General features: G+C 41.2%; 1 protein-coding gene across 1 annotated transcript in view; it reads left to right on the forward strand.

Moving 5' to 3' along the window:
- The window catches only part of LOC8024779 (nose resistant to fluoxetine protein 6), a gene marked incomplete at its 3' end in the record, with an annotated part of 108382 nt that overhangs the window by 14239 nt on the left and 71048 nt on the right, over nt 1-23095 (forward strand). Inside the window, exons 3-4 of the mRNA XM_042292867.1 lie at nt 7143-7153; nt 21805-21826. Coding sequence (XP_042148801.1) covers nt 7143-7153; nt 21805-21826 — 33 coding nt within the window. The remainder of the gene's footprint in view (nt 1-7142; nt 7154-21804; nt 21827-23095) is intronic.

Genomic DNA, 23095 nt, shown 5'->3' on the forward strand with positions numbered 1-23095 from the left:
CTGAGGAATCCTGTTTGGACGTTCGCATAAAACGCGAGTAAGGAACCAAATAATTTTAAACGTACATCATCTAACGAACGTTTAGCCTGGGATGCATTTGGCGCAGAATGATTAATTTTCGTTGTTGGAAAAATGCGAGTCCTTTCATTAAACTGCTCGTTAATTGAGACTAGGTTGCAAAAAAATGCGACATCTTTTTTATTGTTCCGGGACATAATACTACGAAATATGTAGGCATAATTCGCCTACGGCATGCAAATCTAAATTTTATCGTGTAATACAGCTCTGCTTGTTGTATTTGGCAGTTGACGGTGAAGACTTGAGTTTTACATTTGTTATTATGTCGTCATACGTTATTACGTTATAAGGCGTTATTAAGAATTCCTATCATGACGTAATGATTTGTAGTGGAAAAACGAAGCGAGTAAAAACGCGTCCTGTAGTTGGTACGACCACTCACTTGCCTATAGTGGTCATTACACAGATAACAGATATAAGTACATGTAAATAATACTTTCATTCCGGACCACCGTATTACAAGGATTGAATAGTCCGTTTTAGGACATATACGTACGGCTACACAAACAAGGGGCGGACCGGGGCCGTCAACTTCCAAACAAGCTAAGTCGTCTGCGTATGAGAGGCGACACAAAATCAGTGGGAAACCAGAACGTCGAATGCGTTTCTGCCAGATTCTCGTATTATTTTCCCCTCTCTTAAAATCCGTTATATAAAAGCTTTTTTATCTCATGCGATTATTTTTTAGTGTAAGATGCAAGTGTCTAATGTTACAGAAGCTCCCTCTAGATCCTCATCACTTCATACCCCTTTCTTTGTAGAAGCTTTTACGCTTAAACTTTGATGCGATGCTAATTACACCTGCCGGAGATGTCCTAACCCTTACCACACCGTTAAAAGTGGCTAATGCTTCCTAGTCACCGCGGCACTCGATGAATTCCTCAGCTCTCCTAACGCTAAAGACAACGAGCTCCTCATCATCGCCGCTATTACCGGTGATTGCTGGGGTGGCAACGCGCGCCCGAAAGTTATGAAGTTCCTGGAAAGAGTTGTGAGGCGTTTCAATGACTCCGAGGTACGGCTATGATCTCTCGCTAATCTTTCTTGGACGAAAAATGATGGGCACACGTACGGCCGCTTTCAATATTTTGCTTAGGACACGTTACGCAGTCTCCAGATCAGCACTTTTACAGCACTGGTCAATCTTTCTTAACAACGGAAACTGATTAGAAGCCATATTTTGGGGAGGGGGAGGAGGAATCATCTGCACCCCGCTGTTCAGGGGAAATGGAGGGTCTCCAATACTCTTAAAAGTTACAGTTTGCAATCCCCACATTAATGCCCGCTTACAAAGTCAGTAAATAGTCTATAGATAACATTGTATTTAGAGTTAAGATAGCAAATCAGTATACCTACTTTTCGGAAGTATGTGTATGAGTTTTTTTTACACAGGTAATTTCTCTTCATATTTCTGTATCTCTGTGGCCTTCAGTCAAGCACTCGGGGTCCAGAGTTTGACGAGTCAAAAAAGATAAAAAGCCTTTCTGTCCATCTGGCATCTCTATATGCACATGTGCGATAAATGATTTGAACTATCGCGCCGCGGTCTGAATCTCCAAGCAGCTCATTTGACTCGGAAATCTCGGCGCGCTCTCCATAGCGGGCCAGACTAGAGTTCCTGTATATAGCTACCTACGGTAGCAGAATTGCGCATTCAGCCTCGGCGGGTGGCCGTAGCGCCGGCTTCCCCGCACGCCCTGGATGCTTTGCTCCTCACGTGACTAAATTTGGCGAATAGCGGCGCCGCGCGCGCCGCCACGCATGGAAAACAGGAGAGGAGGAAAAGGAGGCGGAAAGCAGGGGAACATACGCCGGGGCGTGAGCGACGTCGGCGGAACGACCGTAAAGGTGGCTTTCTTGCACGGCCCCGGATGCTTTGCTCCTCACGTGATAGATCTCGGCGAATAGCGGCGTGGCGGCGAGGGGAAAACAAATGCGCAACTCTGCTCCCCCTTCGGGGGAGCATATCGAGGAACTCTTGGCCAGACCAATGCACGTATACAGAATTTTTTTTTTTTTTTTAGTTGCATTAAATTAAAAAAGAAGAACATGAGATAGAGTAATTTAAGCCCTGGGGAAGTGTTAATGGCCATGGCGGCCACAAGAAAAAAGGTGAATTTGTTATTAGTTCGCTAATTAACTCAAATGTTTTAACTAACTTAATTTTTTTACTTGAGGGCACATAATGTATTTAGAGAATTGAAGCTCGACATCAATATAATCCAGCCCTGTCATCAAAGTTTGGTTAAAAATGTGTAGTAGGTGTTACGAGGTCAAGAAATGTCACTTTGGTACACGGCGTCAAACCTAAACTAAACGAGAAAGAGCGCGGGTAAAGTAATCGCTCCGCCCTTCCGGCCCCCGTGGATCGTCGTTATCGCAGCCAGCTTCGCCTAAGCAAGTGGAGCCGGCCGCGATAATAACAAATCGCATGCCCAAAAGGGCAGAGCGAAAACTTTACCGGCGCTCTTCCTCGCTTAGTTTCCGTTTGACGCCGTGTACGAATGTAAAATTTCTTGACCCCGTAGCACCTACTACAAATTTTTTAATCAAACTTTGATAGCAGGGCTAGACCATGTTGAGGTCGAGCTTCAATTCTATAAATACATTATGTACTCTCAAGTTAAAAATTAAAAAGTTAGTTAAAACATTTTAGTTAATTAGCTAACTAATTACCTAATTTCACCTTTGGCTGCGATAGGACTCGAGTGAAGTGGAGCATAGTACGTGCGCATAATGGCAGGCGCTATACTCTTACTCATACGCATGCACCCCATGACACGCGTCCATGCAGAGCGTCTCCCATCGGCCAGCGCGCTGTTCACAAACGAGCCCGTGTTTGCCCATACCCGGTGTGGGCACTGCGCGTGCGCACGAGCCAGATTCGCCCGAGGCGAAGCATGTGCGCATGCGCAGTGCCGACAGCAGCGCCACTGTGGTTTTGTGACGTCTGGGAGTTGCTGACAGCTTGAGGAGCACAGGGGCTGTGTTTGAGGGGCATAGAAACTGTGCATAAGACTTGTTGTTTTGTCTGTTTTTTTAATCATTCGGTGTCTTTGGTTACTATGGAAGTTCTAAACTCGTTGAGCACGAAGTTGGGGCCGAAGTGTACGGAGCGCACCGATTCGATTATCATGACGATGACTTCGCGCTCCTGTCACCAGCGTCGAATGGGCGCTGGCGTCAGAAGCGTTTAGGGCCTCTGGTCGTGGCTAATAATGTTCGTGCTTTTGTGATTTCTCCATCGGCGCCTTTGTTCATTCGTGCCGCAATTTCGCTGAAAGCGAGGTGATAAGAGGAAGCCCGGGAGACACCATGCCTTGCATTCTACGCGCTTCCGTTGACCATAGAAAAGATATAGGGTTTGTCCTGGCAAAGCGCCCAATCGGTCTTAAAACACAAAGGATTATTTCGTCAGATACAATTAGTCACAAATGACAACGCGAAAGACAGATAAGTTCTGCTTGATGACATCATTACACGTTTTGTTTTAATAATGATCAAGCATATGAAAGGAAAAGAGGTGGTGAAACTTTGGACATATCTTCTCTCTGCAATACTTGCATGAGTTAGTACGAAGAAAAGTGAAGAATTTAGATGTTTATGCATTATGACGAACAACCTGCTAAAACCCAGGAAATCAAACGGGTGCGTATATTGTTTAACTTGAAAGGTAATAAAAACAAAGTGGTATGTCATCACCTCAGCTAGTATTGACGTTATCACCTACCTCCACCCCTACCTCTCTTTCCTTGGGATAACTTAGTCAAGGCAGGCAATTCTTTCGTAAAAAGAAATGTATGCTTTCGCTCACTCAATCCGTAGCTTCTTCACATACTAAGACATTTCCGCCCCCAATCAGCATTTTAAGGCAAAAATACCTTGCAGTGAAGCCAACTCGCGAAACTACCATTTTACCGATTAGGGGGTATATATGTATATCAGGGCCGTAACCAGGGGGGGGGGGGGGGGGGGGGGGGTTAGGGGGTTCCGACCCCCCCCCCCCCCCCCCCGAAATTTTTTTCTGGGTACGGCCCTGGTCGGTGCACTTGCAGCCAGCCGATTTTAATCTCCACCTCTGCGCATGCGCAGTGGCACCGGTCGGCTACCGGATACCAAACCGGGACCGGTTCTTCGGTTTGCTATAACTCTCCATTATATGCCACCGATGCACATGATTCATAGGCGAAAATAAGACAAAATGGCCGCCGTTGTCCCCGAAACCCCCCCCCCCCCCCCCCCCCCCCCCCCCCACAAATTTTTTTCTGGGTACGGCCCTGATGTATATATATGAACACTACGTAAAGGCCCAAGTGAGCTGGTGTATACTGAACATTTTTAAGCAACCCGAGACTGATTAAAAACGACAGTTGATACCAAGAGAAGATAAGGAAAACGTATCCTTCTTCATTTCTTCATCGTATAATAAAAATATATTTATTTCCCATTTAGAATGGTGGAGGCCGAGAAAAAAAGCCACACGAAACGGCTTGACGAGCTCTCGGCCCCCGAATTGTATTTAAAGTAGTGACAGGGCGAGAGAGAACTAAAAAGCACACACGCACACCAAACGCATTAGTCTGCTATAACAAACTGGTACATCAACGCACGCAACTCTTTCATGGTGATCGTATCTAATTGAATATCACTGAGAATAAAATAATTCAGCAGTTTAGGTAATCTGTAAGGTAACATTTCTTTTAAAGGGGTTTAATCGGCAAGTGGGTATATTGTAGTATTCAGGGTTGCGAAATAGATAATTGGGAATGCGTTGGTTTAAACCAGACAGTTCAATTATGTAAGTACGGTTATCGAACAATTCATGCTTATACTTTGTAGTAAGCCTATAATTGTACATGTTGTGGATACTTAATACCATATGTTATACATTCTGAACAGGTTTTTTGTATGCGAGCAGAAGGGCACATTAGCAATTGTACGTAACATTAGTTTTTGGAGTAAGTGTATTATCTTAAGATATGTTGCCGTGGTAGTACCCCAAACCAGGTGGCAGTAATTTAAATAAGAAAAAATAGAGATCTATATAGTAATAATTTAATTGAGCTGGGAAATATATATCGATTCCGATATAGCAGACCTACAACTTTTGCTAATTTGTTTTTAAGTACTCAATATGATGGTCACATGACATGCTTGTGAAAACACAACGCCAGGCGTTTTGGATGAGTCAACCATTTCAATATTTACTGTGTTTATATAAATCCGTCCTAGTGCAGAAATAACTTCATTTTTCGGCCTAAATATTATAGCTTTCGTTTTATTGGGATTTATTTTTAAAGCGTTTCTATTGGTCCATATTCCTAATTTATGTAATACTGTGTTGGCCATAGATATAAGTTAATGTGCCTCATCAGCTGTAAAAAGCGTCGCATCGTCAGCATATACAACAAATTTAGTGGACTGGTCAATGTTTATGATATCATTGGCATAAACGTTAAAAAGAAAAGGCCCTAAAATACAGCCTTGAGGTGCACCCGATATTACCAAATTATTATTTATAATTGGGGTCAGCGTTCGTTTTTTTTCCTAATTCTCGGGTTGCTGTAAAATGTTATATATATATATATACATATGTGTGTGTGTGTGTGTGTGTTTTAGCGCTTCTACAGAAACTAAAACAAAAAATTAGGAACTTCGATTATGCCCACATAACTTTAACATTATTGGGAACAATACAAAGAAATATGGAAGAACTACAAAATTGTTTTTTGAATGAAGCAGGTTCAAAGTATCGTTAAATTTATATTTTGATTTAAACTAATATGGTTCGACACGATAGGACATGTATGCGCCTACATAAGTATTATATTTAATAAGCAAAGTAAGCTAAAATGCAAGGGTCCAAATATGTCACCAAAACGTCTAAAATGCGATGTTTGGTTTCTTAATTTTTATTTTAGGCATGTAATATGCTAAAGCAGGTTAGTTTTAAGGTAAAAACAAAATAGGCGATGCGTCATACATTTACAAGAAAAGTTACTGTGAGTGTTTTTGTTACCTAATTATAACAACCGACAGAACTGAGTACACCAATCAAGCAGCCTAAATATAGCATTCACTCAAACTTTTTGAAAGGAAAAATAATATTTCTAACCAATCGTAAAATTCTGTTTTGTACATTGCGGAAATGAGGTTATAATAAAAAAAATCTTTTGTAAATCAAAATAACCATCTTGACGCGCGTGTTCGGTTTGAAATGAAACCGGCCAGAATGCAATGATTAAACAATGCCTTCGAACAGAAAAGAAAAAAAAAAAGTTAAATGTAATATTTGCGTGCGGCAGATGCTGGATTTTACACCACAGGCGCAAACTCTACCTGAGGGCAAACAATTTCGTCCTTTTTCAGTACGCACCTTTTAACCTTTGACTCAGAAAACAAAATGTGTATTTTGTAGAAACGCGCTTCCTTTACAAGACTACCTCTCAACAATTCTAAGGTCCCTCATGAGCTTTATGAATAGCTTTGCATAACATAACTTTAAGCGGTACACTCAAAATGAATACCACGATTGAGCCACATATATGCGAGGGAAGGAAGAAGACTGCATGCGAAAAAGAACAGACCCAAAAATGATTAGATTAAAGTACAAAACTAAAGCAGTCCAAATGTAGCACTTCATCTTGCATCACCTCAAACATTTTGAAGAGATATTTCTAAACCAATATATGAAATTGGATTTTTTTTTTTAGAAATTTCTTGATGCAAGTCGAAAGGCCCCCCCCGACACGCGTGTTCGATTTCAAATGAAACCACCCTTCTTTGTTCTTCGTTAGTTCGATGTTTGGAGCTTTTCTGCTTGTGACTAATTATATGAAACCCAAGATGTGAGCAGTAATCCTAACAAAACTCCTACTACAGATAATAATAATTAATTCGATGAACATAAATTTCGTTGATAAAAACTACGCTATAAATAAAATACAACTGACATTTTTTTATAACTAATTATAATTTACCGCTTCAATGCCACATGTGTTCAGAACTGCTGCACGTGCTGTGCAGAAAGCGACGACAGCGCAAGCCTCCTCATCGAAGCGAAGACGATCTAACGGTGTACCATAACGGTCAATATTCCCAGATAAACAGATCATGATGATCAGTTTACCGCATGATAATATACCTCTATACATGCACGACATCTAAAATTGTATACAGCTCTATCTAAATAACTGGATGTGCCCACGCAGCTGTGCTGATTGCTCCGATTGCATGAGCACTCGACAAAGTAGGCTACATTCTATTATAGGGCAGGGTGATTTATCGATTAAACTTCCAATTGATTGATTAATAGTCGTGACTATATATTTAATCCGTTATTCTGTTGAACTTGAAAGCGGGTAACAGGAGACAAAAATTTAAAACAACTTTTCTTGAAAATTTTGTTTTTGTCATCGTGTTGCTCTTTTCAAACGCAAACACAATCCTGTTCGTCACCATGAAGCTCAATTATAGCAACAGTTTCAGCAAGAAGGCCGTGTTCAATTTACGAAAACAGTATCTGGTTTTCTTGGAGGCCGCCACACACAGGAGCGCGGCGTCCAGAGCAGAGAGGGCGCTCCTCAAGGACAGCAAGTTGCTGGCAGTCGGAGATTCCCGAGAGGGACAAAGTCCGGTGGCTCGGTTTCAATAATCAGCCTGGGAACCAAATCAGTGGGATACTGTAATACCCTTTATTTTCGTGGCCTCTATTTTTCGTGGATCGTTCACAGATGACATAATAAACATTATTGTGGAAAAAAAAAACAAAAAAAAAACACAAGTCCTTCATGTTTGAGAATACCAGAAAAATCCTTCCGCGTTGTTTTCGCCGGAGGAATATTAACCTGGGAGTCTTCGGACAGTACTTAACTGCACGTGTTTATCCCGAGTTGAAGATACACATTGTAGCGTTTATCACACATAAGCGCATAAAAGTAAATTGTGCTCTCGCCGTATCGGCACTATTATGCCTGGAAATCAACACTATCTATTAATCTACTAATTATTGGATTAAAGGGTGTCGATTAATCGGGCTAAACGTTTTAATCAATGTCCAGCCCTACTTTTTAATGCTAACTCAACCCATAGGTCTGCTCGCGGAAGTCAGAGAACTCATTTTCTACTAATGTAATGAAAGCTAAACAAGGGAAGGGACGAGGACAGGCATGTACAAGGACCTGCACGTACAGGTTGCTCCCTGCCGCCGGTGCTTTGCTCTCAGTTTCTGAACATGTCTAAAGCTGGATTAGAACATAAATTGTACTTTATGCTCTCTGAAAAAAACGAAGGAAGGTCGGTAACCAGGACAACTGCACCTAAGGTCACAAATTTCTCAAATGTTTAACTGCTGAGCGGAATGCCCCCTAAAACGGAAGACAACTAAGGCTATACCCATGACTATAATTGACCAAGTGCCATATGTGAAGTTCCCTACCAATTATTTATTTATTAACAACGACTATAAATCGGGCTCTTTTTATTGGCCATAAAGCGTGTTCGAGACGTTGGCATTTTCGTTGATAGCCACCTTACATTCGTAAAACACGTGGCATAATTAGTGTGAGCTTTCCTACGTGCGTGGGAATAATGTGACCCACACACTAAGAAAATTTACATTTTTAGAGGGTAAAAAGCCTAAAATATTAAGGGTGGGCTAGTTCGATATGAACATTACAAATAAATAGCGCGAAGGGCAAGTACACACACATTGACGTAACAAGCGCTATTTTTTCCTTTTTTGCCATTAGTGCTTATTTGATTTTTGCGCTTTTTATTTGTTATGCGTAAAAATCCTAGTTCAGAAACTTACGCTCATGGCCACCCCCTCAGCACCCTCATTTTAAGCGACACAAGCATTTTAATTGTATAATAAGGGGCTGTTGCGTGGAACACCCTTTATATCTTGAATGGTGTGAGAGGGGTGTGGAAAAATGCGGGCTAAAAGTAAGGTGATCAGGCGAACTCCCTTTTTGAAAAGCATTCGCGTTACCTTAGTGTGGCACTGCAGAAAAGCAGCATACCTGTAACCTTCACAATTGCGGACGGTCACCAGCGAATCAGTGTTCTTGAACGTCGAATGGTAGAGTAGTCAGAAGGGTTTGTGATTTCTTTCGCATGCGTGATTTACACCATCTATATTGACCGATTCTACGCATAGTAGAGCTTTTTTACGTACTTGTCGGTTGTAAACTTGTCGCTCGTAAAAGTATCTTTAGTTGGATGCCAAGATTGCCAGCATCTGATTTGTTGTGTTTACCAGCCATGTAAGCGTGCTCCCGTAACACGCTTAGAATATGAAGCCTTTGAAAAACCTATTTACGCGCTTTAAGGCTGCAAATGAGTTAGTATGTATGACTCGAGTCTTCGAATTTCACGCGTGTAATTAATCAATTTTGCCCCCTAATTGGTATAATCCAGGCTTGACTTTAATGAACTCGCGTGGAAAGCATACGCGTTGAAATCATCTATTCAAGTGACCCGTTTCAAAATGTCAGCAAGCACAATTGGCGGTGGCTGCTTCTTGGCACTAAGCGCGTGGTTGAATAGGAGTTTTCGCCGAACGTTGTTATGGCATTCGTTCGCGATACACGCTGAGTCGAGTTCACGTCCGAACGCCTAATTGAGCCCTCGTGCCCACTCAATACTTGTTCAGAGTATGTAGCCAAATAATGTTAATAATCAAAAGCGCAAACACCAATAAAAGAAGAGGGGACAGGGCAGAGCGCTTTGTCGTGTCCCCTCTTTTTTTCTTTGTGTTTGCGCTTTTGATTTTTAACAATGTACAGCCAACTAGCCTAACAGTTAATTTTGATTGCGTAGCCAAACTATCGCGGACACGCATAGTTGGCGCTGCTCCTACGAGACGGCGAGCAAATTTAAAAATGATTTTTTTGACGAGTGTAAATAGGTCTAGTCTGTACTGCACAGCAAACGTACGGTGCTTTCATCGTCGCTTTAGCTGTTTTTATAAATAGTTTTACTGTTTACTTCATTTAATATATTTTCATCAAAGCTACATATAGGGATAAGTAAGGTGAAAAAGGGAAGTCAAACTGCATAAAGATATATGATATACTAAACGAGATATAGAATCTCTAGCAAACAGTTTGTCAAAAATAGGTCCACACCAAAACAACACCTGAAGCTAAAAACACTATACCTCCTTGTACTTCATCTCATGGAAGAGTACATTTTGTTAAAATCTATTTATTGGACGACAATCTGAAATGTTCCATCGATCATGACGTATGTCATTTCATTAATAGACTACCAGATTTTTAAAAAAAAATTATAATTGTTTTGTATGACTAAAAGCTAGATGCTGGTGATCGTGCATAAAAATATCCATGACACAAAAATATAAGCTGACATTTAAGATAAGGAGTATTATCGACTACTCCGCGTTAAATTTCAAGAATAACGTAAAAGGAATTGAAAAAAAAAGTTAAGACAGAACGACAAGACACCTCGTCCTGTGGCCTAGTTTAATTTAAAATGTCCAACGTCTGTTAGTGCAAATTATTTGTGAGATGTGGATTGCCCGCCGTCGCTTTTAAAACTACGATCCTCTCTAGGTGGATCTTGGTCGGTTTTATCTTCACAAACGAAGAAAACAAAATATGCATTTCCTGCACTAAGTTTTGCGTCGTTCTGTTGATTGCGCAAATACTTTCTCTGAACCATATAGGCAGTCCTCCAAGTTTTCAGGCGCGTTTTATGCTGATGTGATGTCCGCCTACCCGCTGGCATGCCTGCTAAAAACCTACAATGCAATGTCTATTGACAGAAATTTTCAATCTGGTATTGATATATACGCGTTTCGAGAATTTTGGAGGTCCACATGAGCTCCACGGTTGTAAAGTACGATGAAGTATAGATTATGCCAAAGAAATGAATATACACTGGATCATCAATTGCACTCATTTTTGTCAGAAACTTAGCTACACAAGTTGACTATGTACATTGGCAATTTTTTCAGATCTGTGCCAGATGCTAGTGTAGTTGTTCTGTAGTATGTGTCGGAACGGCGCTGCCTTGCCATAAAGCATGGGCAGCGTATAGGGGACAACCAGTCGTGCGTTTCTACGTATAAACAAGGTTTTGTATACAGTATTTATATTATAGTTGCGTTTCACGCTGCTTGAGCCCGAGCCTCCACTCTCACTTATTTATTGTTAATCGTCCCTATCTACTCAACATCGTCCTCTTCCTCAACAAAAAGAAGGATGTTTTAACAATTTCCCCCACACGATAACTATCCAAGATCGTTTCAAGTTCGTAATAGTACGCTGTCTGCTTTTCGTTTGTCAATTCTATAAAGTTTCGCAGAAGCTGCGAATTAGTGATCACTTCGTTGCGTTTATCAGGCGTGGCTTTTTTGTTTGTTTTGCTTTTTTTTTCATTTGTTGTCGTTTAGCGGAGCAGCATTGACGTTCCAGAGAAAATATCGAAGCCTGCTTGGGCTTGGAATAATCTTAGCGCTCAAAAAACAAGGACAAAGAGACGAGAAACAGACAGCGCACTGTGCTGTCTTTTTCTCGTCTCTTTGTCCTTGTTTTTAGAGCGCTAAGATGTATTCCAAGTTCCAAAACCAACTAGCCGAACAATCTACTCTACCTTCTTGGGCATCTAGGAAGCAGGCCTTGCGGATTCAAATGCCTCAAAATGCTTTCCATGGCGCGAGGTCGCCTTGGAAACAGAGCGCGTCTGGAGCCTCTAGATTGTTTTTCTTCCCCTTGTCTTGGTTCTGTAATTCGTTGATGTAACATCATTCTTTGTAGCAGGTATATTTAGTTCTGTCGTTTCCTGCGCGCAATTGATAAAATCGATTTTTTTTTTTTTTACACGTACGTTGTGTGTTGCTTCTCAATCTTTGGCGCAATTCTCGTTACACGTTTTTGTTTGTCTCGTTCGCTGTAATCTCCGAATCTGCTTCGCTTCTTTGAGTTCAGCTTCGCTTTCTAGCTCATGACTTTGATGACGTAATCGAGATTAACGACCTCTTGTTGAAGGATTTGATAAAATTTGACGTGAGACGTGGTTGCTTCTTCGTGCTTGACCCCAAAAGTTTTCGTTACTGGCTCAGTATGAGGACTATACGTCTTTCTTAAATTCAAAAATAACCTCGGTGATTGGACTTCGCCGTTACTATCTAGTGCTTCGAGTTGCTGTGCGCTGTTCAAGTAAAGCTCGGAGGGGAGCCATACATTTGGTTTAAGATGATGATTCACAGGCTCCGCGATTTCTGCGCTTTCGTTCTCGTGTTGTAATGGGATCGCTTCATGTTTTAACTTGCTCATGACAAGCGGAGCGTCGATACCTGAAGTGGGTGTGCTCTCATTTCTCGAGGTCATGCTGACGTGCGTTGTCCCGCTTTCGGCGTTTCTGTCTGGATCTTGGTCGTCTCATGTTGTTGATGATTTATGTGATTATTGAAGACGTTTTATAATTTCGTTTCTTGCATCCCTCCTTCCTCTTAAGATATAAATAAGAGAAGGACATAGAAGACGAGGACGAACAAGACGTTTCTCTTATTTATATTTTACCCCTACCAGCATGCTCTTCATTCCAAGTACTCCTTCTCTTGATTCCGAGATCCAGACTGGTGAGATGGATGGTAATGTGGTCGCTGTACTCGAGGCTACATGTATCTTCTTCCTTGGGATCTTCCTCCTGGACTAAAGGTTCTATCTTTGTGTCTAAAATTATCAGCCGACGCCGAGAAGTTTCCAAGAGCTCAGTCCTTTCATTCAGTTTTGTGAATAACAATTGATCTGAAAATGTTGTATCAATATAACTTCAAATGTTCGTCGTTTTGTTCCTAAACGCAATCTTTTGACGTTTCATTTTTTTTTAATTTAAGTTGTTAGTATTGAGAAAGATTTTCTCAAAGTTATGTGAAACGTTGCGTTAACGTTGTTCGTCGTTGCATTATGTTCATCGAGAAAAGTTAGTCGTTAAAGATTAGCACCCTTGCTTGTAGAAGGTTCGCCGTAAGTTTCCGTTAGGACACTGCGTGAGCTCCGGTTGATCGGTCCGATAATAAAGACCTTTTTCGTTGAGTCCATCCCGGGTTTCGGCACCAAAATTTGTAACGTTATGGAACGACTGGTCGTCCGCTCCTATAAATAAACAAGGTTTTATATACCGTATATACATAATCGTTGCGTTCCACGCGGCCGGCGCCTCCATCCTCATTTCTTTTTCACTGTCTCTGACTAATCAAATTCGTCCTCTTCTTAAACACAGAGAAGGACATTCCCAGGAATGGGAGCAAAAATTCGCTCCCATTCCAGACAAACACCGTGAGGTGGCACAGCATTACAGGAGCTCGAGAAAGTGTCCTCATTTGTGCACACATTTCAAGGCCGCGGGGGGTCCGATATCAACTGCGGGCTAGACAGTGCCCCGCCGGAAGATGCGTGAAGCCTGAGCGGAATTCGATACCGTTTCTGGCCTCCGTTCCAACATCTCTCTCCCTTCTTCCACCGTAATCCGGGCAATATAATCCCTGACAAAATGTTCCCAAAGAAAACGGCTCCTACCAAAGTGATCCCGAAAGATGGTCCCTATTGAATGTTACGCTATTGTATCACAGATTAACTGATTGATTCTACTTCATTCAAACTGGACAAACATAAAATAAAATGTGCGGAAAAAATTTTGGGGTTATGAAATATTAGCGATATTAAAGTGCAGGTTGTCCACCCAGAAATATAAAAAAATGTCCTTTCACCGTAACAATAAACTACGCATCGCCGAACACTCATTCTCCGTCCATATGTAGCGCTAGGGGTCCAAACTATGTGCCAAATTTATTCTTTAAGTAACCGTCATATAATTCAAAAGTTACGTCTGATTTTCTGACAATTTAAAGGGAAAAAATGGGGGCCCAAGGAGACATCGAATACATAAATCTGAATGGCGCTATTTACTGACAACGGGCCCCAGTTTCCCGCTGAATTCTTCAGAAAATCCGATAACTTTCATTAAGAGGAACGTTACCGGTTCAAGATTGGCATCTGATGCGGACCACTAGCGTTACATTTGGGTGGAAAATGAGCATTTGGCAATGTGCAATTAATTTTTTCACTTAAAAAAGCTGGGTTTTTTTTTTTTTTTTTGGGGGGGGGGGGCTGGCTGTATATTAATCGAACTTTCGGCGTAGCGTTGGCTAGTTATTTTGAAAAGGAGAAAAGTAAATATATAGACATAGATAAGTATGTCACAAGTAATGCTTGGCTGTAACACATTACATAAGCAGGGAAAAGAGTAATAAGGTAATTTATAACACCTTATCGAAAGCACGTAATATTTTTTACCAAATGTCCTTTATCTGAATGTGTTCTCGCGCTAATTTAAAATCACGGCAGAGAGAAAAGATTAGATTTTCGCAAGATGTCACTATTTTGATTGCACATAAGACGGCCGATATCGTGGTATTTCGACCGACTGAAAATTTTACTTTGATACAATATTATTGACACTGATAACCCCATTTCGGGTTGTTACATGGGTGATGGTTATACAAAATTATACGAAACCCAAATATTTGGAAAAAGAATGTTCCTCGTACAATTCACGAACAAAGCTATCAATGCTAGTAAATTGGAGCAATGTGGTGGGTTGGGACAGTTGGTATTCAGACATGATGAAAAGCAGGGCACAAAAGAAAGGACAACAGGAGAGAAATATAAAACACACACGCGCTGTGTATTCTATGAGCTTCTCTCCTGTTGTCCTGTTTTCTGTGCGTTGTTTTTCATCTCGTAATACTAGTCCACTAACGCAGCCAAAAAACAAAAGCGAACAACAATAAAATACAGTAAAGATATACTGAAATGTACGTAAACTGTTAACATGAAATACTAATTAAGAAATAATCCCACACAAAAAATATCCTTTAATATTCACCACAATACCAACAATATAGCAAAACATTGTTTGTCATCAACAATATATGAAACCCTAGGAATTTATTACCAAGTGATATGCTGGTGTAGTGGAAATTACGATTCATTCGACAGATTGAGTGTGCTTTTTATAGAACCGTAAAGGCGTGTAAAATTAATTAAATCCTAAGAGAGGTTCTTCCACTTGACAGCAGTCCTGGGGAAAAAGAGTCCTGAAGAGTGTAATTGTTCGCTCTTTCTACCACAATCTGCTTAGCATGGCCATTCCTGTGAAATCTAGATTGGCGGGTGAATATGTACTTGAGCTCAATAACCTTGCATAAGTTAATCTTTAGCATAAACATAACTTCAAGCTGGCAGTTTTCCGCCGTCACGAGGCGCACCTCAAGCATGCTTTTTACATATTTGGATATTTTCTACTCTGCCAAAATAAACCTCGCTGCCATTCTCTGACCTTGCGCTAGGTTATTAAGCTGGTAGGGTCTAAAGGGGTCCTAAACAATTGAAGCATATTACAAATTTCGGTCTTAAAAAAATATTGTATACAGTAAGTTTGTTTGATGTATATATATAAGCTGGTTAAAGGTTGCGTTTAGAAGCCAGTTGTTACTTGGTGACATAACACAAATGATCGATATGCTTCCTCCAGTTCAGATCATTGAGAATCTTAACACCCGAGCTTTGAAAGTGGTCGCCTTTAACTAGAGGACGATAATAAAATTCATAAACTAACGGCAATGATGTTTTTCTTACCATTGAGAACACAGCTTTATCCCAATTATGTTTTATCATCAACGTTTTACCCTTTGTAATTTTTTAAATGCAATTAACTTTACTTGGTAATTAGGCAAGTTAATCCGAAAATGAGTTAAGCATTCATCTACGGACAGTCTGTGTCATTGTGATTTCGGGCCCATGGTCGTTAGCTATATCGTTAGCCTATTACAAAGAAAGAAGGGGTCCAATGACGGATCCCTGTGGGACTCCGGAACCTGCAGCTGCAACGTTTGATCTCCCGTGATAAATTTCGACATTCTGCGTCTTGTTTTGAAGATAGGTTTTAATCCAATATATAATTTTTTATTGAAACCGAACTTGACTGTTGTGTGTAGGAGTTGAACCTGAGGGACCCGATTTAAAGCTTTTGATATATCTAAGCATAGAGAGTCTATTTGGCTCCTATCGTAAATGCATCTAGCAAAGTCGTGGCTCTTTTCAATGAACTGTGTGGACGTAGGTAACCTTCTGTGAAAGTCAAGCTCGTTACCATGAATATCGGTTGAAATTTCCTTAAAATTGTGCGACTGTTCTTACATAATATACTCTGATGGTTTGCCGCATCCGCAAGTCAGGGAGATTGGACGGCAATTTTCAGTAAGGCGCGTATATCCAGACTTATAGACTGGGACAACCCTCGCTGTTAACCAGTCTGACGCCACATTTTGGTGAGTCAACGAAGTATTAAAGATCACTTCAAGGTATTTTAACACCCACTCAGCATACTGCCTTAGAAATGCATTGGGAATTCCATCAGGTCCTAGAGGATTTATTTATGTATATACCTAATAACAAATAGCAAAACAATTTGCTCCGTGGCCGACAGAGCAGGAAACAGAAGAGGTCGATTTGCCGCTGAATCATGAACCTTCACTGAAGTATTGTCAGCGACACTAAAAACTAGCATAACAATAATAGAACTCGTTTCATTTCTCTCGGTTCGGCAATGGTTTGATTACTAACGGTAAAGTAATCTATTTTATTTCTCAATGGTAAAAGATTACGGCAGACCTTTTGCGGTGAAAATTAACTTGTTGTGAACTCGGGCACCAGATTTAAAATATAATGTTGTTTTGCTTTACTCGGGATATTTCCTAATATGTGGCGATTCCTTGCGTCATGTAATCGATCGTCAACTTTTTTTAACGTATATTAAAGACCTTTCACTTTATTTAAAGTATTTTGCGGGTCACCCAAGTTTTTTTTTTTGCGACACCAGTTAGTGTTTTTGCAAATAAACATTCTTATATAATTGTGTATTAATTGTTGCGAGATGAATTCAACCGTTTGTTCATCCCCAAATGAAGGTAATGAAGTTTCTAAAAAGTCAAGAATGCTAACATCATCATCTCTGTTAAAAGCCCGCCCACGAATGCTCACGTTCCAAAAATTGCGAGCTCTTGGGGAAGAACTTACGCGTAGCAACACGAGCTCATTATCTCATACGATTCTATCTGACTTCGATGGACTGTTGGGCAGAAGGAACCTGCATTACCTGCTCTCAAATATCTTTGTATTCCGAGATTATCTAATGCAATGTAATATACATATGAACGTGTGTTGTATCAAACTTCAATATAGCAATTTACTAAAAACATCACAAAGACGCAGAAAGTTTTAAAAAAATCAAGCGGGACTTTTTTCCTCGCATTAGCATTTGAAATCATTTTGTACAGGGCCATTTTATCCAAAGCCTCTATTTCCTAGATGCCAATTTGATTTGTACAGTTGGAGATTGATGAATCCAATTAAGCATTGTGCGTTAAAATGTCCCGAATTAAATTTCACTGAGGTGAGCCCTCTTCAAGGAGTGGAGTAATACAGTACATGGATTTGATATTGCACAGGGGGAATGGCTTTCGTTGAAGATAGGAGAATGAATTAGCAAAACCCCCCTTTTGCAGCAGGCAGTTGCTACTTCGAAAGAGCGAACAAAGGCTTAGTTGTGTCAGCGATGAGTAGGGTGTCGTGTCTTTGTTGTTTATTATTTTTGTTTTTGCGAATGCGAGGGTATTTTTTCGGGGCTTATGTTTTCCCTTGGATTCAATGTTGTGGTTGGTTTAATGAATTTTGGTTCCAGGCAAAATGTCGTTGACAATGGGGGCTTTATATCAAAGAAAACGGAGCACGGAGATAAAATTCCTCAACCTCCAGGGAACACACGCGTTGATGAATACTTGCAGAACGTCTCCGTATCGATAATAGAAGAAGAGAAAGAAACGAGACGAGGTGTTTGTTTTCAAGGAATGAAGCAGCCTTGCGGACAGTACGCGGTATGGGCGGCGTGTTCCGGATGGGTAGAATATACAACTGTAATATAAAGTTTTTTCTTCCTGTGAATCTTAACAAGTTTTTCTTCAAAATGTAGTTCAAACTCGTTTGTTTCTTTTTTGTTTTGAAGGAAAGAGAGGGAAAGGGGTGCGGGTTCCGATTCGGGTAAGCCGGATTAAGGTGAAGGGAATTATCGGGGTTTATCTGTATTTACCGAAAACGCGGAATCCTGTTGCCACTCACAGCTCGAAAAAACGAAGGGTGTGACTAATTCTGTTCGCGCTCATTGCCTCGTGAATGGTCGTCGAACGTTCTCTTTGCCCGTTGCAGCAATCTGATTGGGTGAGGGCAGCGGCGGCAGAATGCCAAAGACTCGCCACACCCTGCGTTTCCAAAGCTCCTCGCAACTCTGCGGAGTGCAAGTTCGCCTGGTTCTCGAACAAGGGGGTTGCGATGATGTCAAAACACCGAACACTTATTGGTTGATTGAGGAAAAAAATAGTGGGTAGACCTGAAGGCATCTAGCATTGAGGTCTACCCACTATCCTTTCAATCATAGCCAATCAGAACTCAGTGTCGTTCTGACGTCACTGCAACCCCAGCGCAAGAGGCAGACAACTTGCTCTTCGCATATATAGATATGAACTATGCCGGAAACATTGTTTACATTGCATTGAAAACGGAATTAATTTGCTAGTTGTTCCGCTTTTAGGGCGAATTGCTCGGTCCTGGTTCATGGCACGAAGGAACAAAAAAAAAGAGGCTCTTCCTGCTGAGGCTTTAATGGAGACTCACCGTTTCGTGACTGGAATGAAGAAAAACGTGCTGCGTGTTTCCTTGTTCTCGACTTCCTCGCTTTCCAGACCTTATAGCTATCTTAATTATTCTACCCAAGATTATGTTCCTAGACACTTTAGGTCGTATTCCAGTACCTTGAATTACGATGAATGCATACAATGGCTTAGCTTGCATTAGCTGAAGGAGCATCGAAGAAATGCAGTTATGTGTACATATCGCTACTACGGTAAGCTACAAGAAAAAGTGTGTCAACTCCTAGTTTTTTTTTTCTTTTGTTTTTTCAGCGGCCGGCAGATGTTTTACGCTTCATGCCTTATGTGCTGTTATTACCATGATAAAATTTGTAAGCAGGCAGCATCGCCCCAATGGCTAAACACCAGTCAATTCTTTGAAAAATTTAGGTTTTAAATGAAACAAAGCAAACCCAAATATAAAAATATATGTGTTCCTGCTTCCATTAGCGGCTGAATATTATCAGAAACAAAAAGCTCAATGTGCCTATATTTCTTTTTTGCTTTAAATCAGGAGTGCAAGGTGGTGCTACTTTCAGCATACCGATTATGCTGCACTTTATGGCATGAGTCCCTGGACTACACTCGCCCATGCGATCGTCACACACCCTCTTCAAGCCCTCAATATCTGTACCGGAGCTTCCAGGTTCCTGTTCTTTTCTCTGGGCACCTGCCACCAAGAAGAAATGTTAGTTTTTCATAACAATATATTCGACGGAGAGTGTTTTAAACTCTATTTTTATTAAATTTATTTTTGTATCCTCTTCTTAGTACCTCAACAACATATCCAACTTTTTGAAACATTTGACATTGAAAAAAGTTGCGGGAGCGTCACACTCTTGCGCAACAACACTCAACCGATAGCAGATTCGACAATACCAACCAGGTTTTTTTTGTTTTTTTTTCTTTTTCTCAATAGGTTGTTCCCAGTTCAGTTCAACAAACTAGGTTTCCACAACATGAACACAAAGCAGAAAACAAGCCACGAGCAAGATGCAGACTAAAGTGTCAACCAAAAATCAGGGTGAAATTATTTCGTTCCGAAATTTCTCCTTATGTGAAAACATTAAAACGGGTAATCCGAAATGACGCACGCCTCTTCCTATTATCTTGCGCATTTTTAACACAGGATGTATTTAAGGGTTGGAGTTTATGCGTTAACCATTGCGCCCGAGCGTAACAACAACAAAAAAATTACACGCAAGTCAGAGAAACATAAAGCACACAGCTCATAGCAGGCAATGCATAGGCATATAAAACGTATAAAAGGCTGAGTCATATTTAATTATACTTAATCATAATTATTATAATTACTCAGATTTGCCAAGAGCGCAGTAAAAACAAAATCCGGATTATGCAATCTTTTCATTGTTAAAAGGTGCTCCCCAATGTTTACACCGATCTTAAGGCACAACTTTAACCTCCTATCAACCCTCACTTTTCCTTCGCTTTGAATATACTTTATAGCCATGCCAGTGCATAAAATTGTAAAAACGTGTGATGTGACAAGTTAAGGCCGGTGTCTTTGCTATGCTCGTTCGAAAAGGCCTACGCATTCATTTGTTTCAACATCCTGTCAAATGTTTTTAAAACATAAAATTAGCCCAAATACAGGATAACTTTGTGAATCATCCGTTATACAGAGCTTTGCGCACTGTTTCTGGATTACTTGCCTAATCCACAAAATTTCTTGCTTGTTCCTGGACACGGTACTCCCAACCTTATGTTTTACTTTCGGGTGTGCCGCAGAGATCGATACTTGCACTAATTGTATATACAACCTCTCATTTGTTTCTTTAAGGTACCCATTATTATTACCATTTTTGACTCTTTTTTGTAACCTGGGTGTTATTTCTAGTATTACGCGCAAGTTCTCCACGTCATTCTGCATGTCAAAATTATACTTTTCTTTAATTCGGCCCAAGCTGGAGTTCTCCTTTGCTTTCTTGAACTGTATTCGGCGTGCGAACCAAGTGTTGATAGAAAGTATTATAAAAAGCTCCTTTTGAACTTTTTATGATCATTATGTTCCTCGTACAGTTTAATATAAATATATGATACTTTTAGAGCGACGCAGTTGCCCTACTTTGTGTTCAAAAAGACGTGAGCGATAATATATTGTATAAATGCCTTTACAGATTAACGCTGATCTCACGTCGTCCATTCATGTTCACATTCCAAGAAACGTTTTGTGTTTCTCCTACTTTTTGGTTAATTAAATCATCTACATTAGCCCTATCACCCTCATACAGCACTTGTAGCACCCGTTGTGCAGCAGATACTGACGTTTTTAACTATTTTTTTTTGTATTTTACTTGTTTTTGACTGATTTGTAATCGCACTATTTGTGCAATATTACCAAGGCATCAGCTCTTCATCAGCACAAAAATAAACAAATGAACTAATCTTCACACCGGCACCTTTGCTCGGAGCCTCGAGAAGATGAACGAGAGTTCAGGCAACAGGAGTAAATAAGACTCACACGATGCTGTAGCGAACCGTTGGCGCGCGCAGCTAGCTCTAGAATGACTAAGTGTAGCTTTCCACGTGATCCCGCGACGTCACGGGGCAGATCATAATCCACCAACGGTTGTGGAGCGGGTATTTGATGTCATGATTTCGCACAGCAGCCAATAGATGTACATATACCATGGGCGATAAACCTCCGCCATTCGAAAAGGCATCAGGTGGCATAGCTGACGTCACCGCCCGCAGCGTGAGACACTCCCCGTATCAGGCTTTGCATCGCGCGATCTGACGTCACCACCGATGTAAGGCCAAGCGCGACGTCACCTCCCACATAAAGCGAAGCGAACGCAGCGCCCTCGTACGGTGCACTACCTCATACCTTGCGTAGCCGGTGCTGTCTAGATCTGTGCCAGCGACACGTGCTAGGCTAACCTATACTCCGTTCACACTTAAGCTGAGACTCGAAGCTCCGCCTTCGGAGAAAGGTTACTGCCCTTGCTAAGACAAGTATGAACGCGCAGGCACGCGCAACGAGAGCACGGAGAAGTCAGTGACCTCGCGCAGAAGGCAGCGTTTCTAGCTTCAGCTTAAGGGTGAATGGAGTATAGGCGACGTGAAACTTCCACGAGGTACCACCACCAACACGGCGAGCAACTTGCTCTCATACACACCCCTCCTGAACAAATTTTACCTTGCCGTGATTATATTGATTATATTGATAACCAAAGCTGCCCGTGTGTCCTTCAGACTTGTGATAATAATCAAAACAAGTTTAATTTTTTCGACAGTTGTCTGTCAATTGCACCTCATGCTTATATCCGGTAATGATGTCCTCCTGAAGCAATGATCACACATGCCTAGTCTCTTTTTTTCGAATATTTGAAAATATCTATCATGGGAAGATTCAAGACTTTGACATCAGAGCAGTTTTATCACGACGATTATGATCCCTAAACTTGCGAAAAAGTTTTGATGCAGGCTGCCGAATCTTTTAATTCGTTGCTTTGTAATCTTGGCTCAATTCATTGACAATTGCAGAATATTTGTGCATGCCTATGGGTAGGGAGGTGTGTGTGTGTGTGTGTGTGTGTGTGTGTGTGTGTGTGTGTTTGTGTGTGAGGGGGGTAGATTCGCAAATGCTCTCCTATCCTATTCCGCGTTTCCCTTTCACCTGTCAGTTTTCCGACACTTTGTGGGTTTGAGCTATGTAGAAGGGTTCTTCCTTGCTCTTGGGTAACGGTGGGAAAAGTGAACAATGTGCCTGCTCTTGGTCGTTGATGAGCGCGAACGGTTGCTGCCCTCGAGCCGATAATCTTCATCAACATGTAAGCTTTCCGTTTATAACTTTTTTTTTTTTTTTAACGCAGAATGTGTTATGCTGCTGTCGGTTAGGTTCCAGCAACGAACGTCGACAGGCCGACTACCAGCCGAACGGAGAGGCAGCGTTCGTGTCGTCACTGATTGGACATGTAGTGCCAACCGAGCTTCTTACTGGAGTGCCTCTATGTTACTCCCGACGGGGTAAAACATTACTTGTTCAGACATACACCGGCGCTCTGCTTCGTGAAACCAGCGCGCTCCGGACTTCTGGAGAGGAAGTGCGCGAAAGAAAAAAGCAGAAAAGCATAGAAAAAAGCACTCTTTTGCCGCAACGGGTTTAGGTACTTCCGAGTGTTTGGTTCTTTTTTGCCGCCACCTGGTGCCAGGACTCCGCTTGGTGCTGCCGGGGTTCCACTGATATGTTTTCCGCGTGCTCCGTCTGCTGCGTCTCACACT

This window comes from Ixodes scapularis, unplaced genomic scaffold, assembly GCF_016920785.2.
Source record: "Ixodes scapularis isolate PalLabHiFi unplaced genomic scaffold, ASM1692078v2 PGA_scaffold3__209_contigs__length_174095766, whole genome shotgun sequence".
NCBI classification, from domain to species: domain Eukaryota; kingdom Metazoa; phylum Arthropoda; class Arachnida; order Ixodida; family Ixodidae; genus Ixodes; species Ixodes scapularis.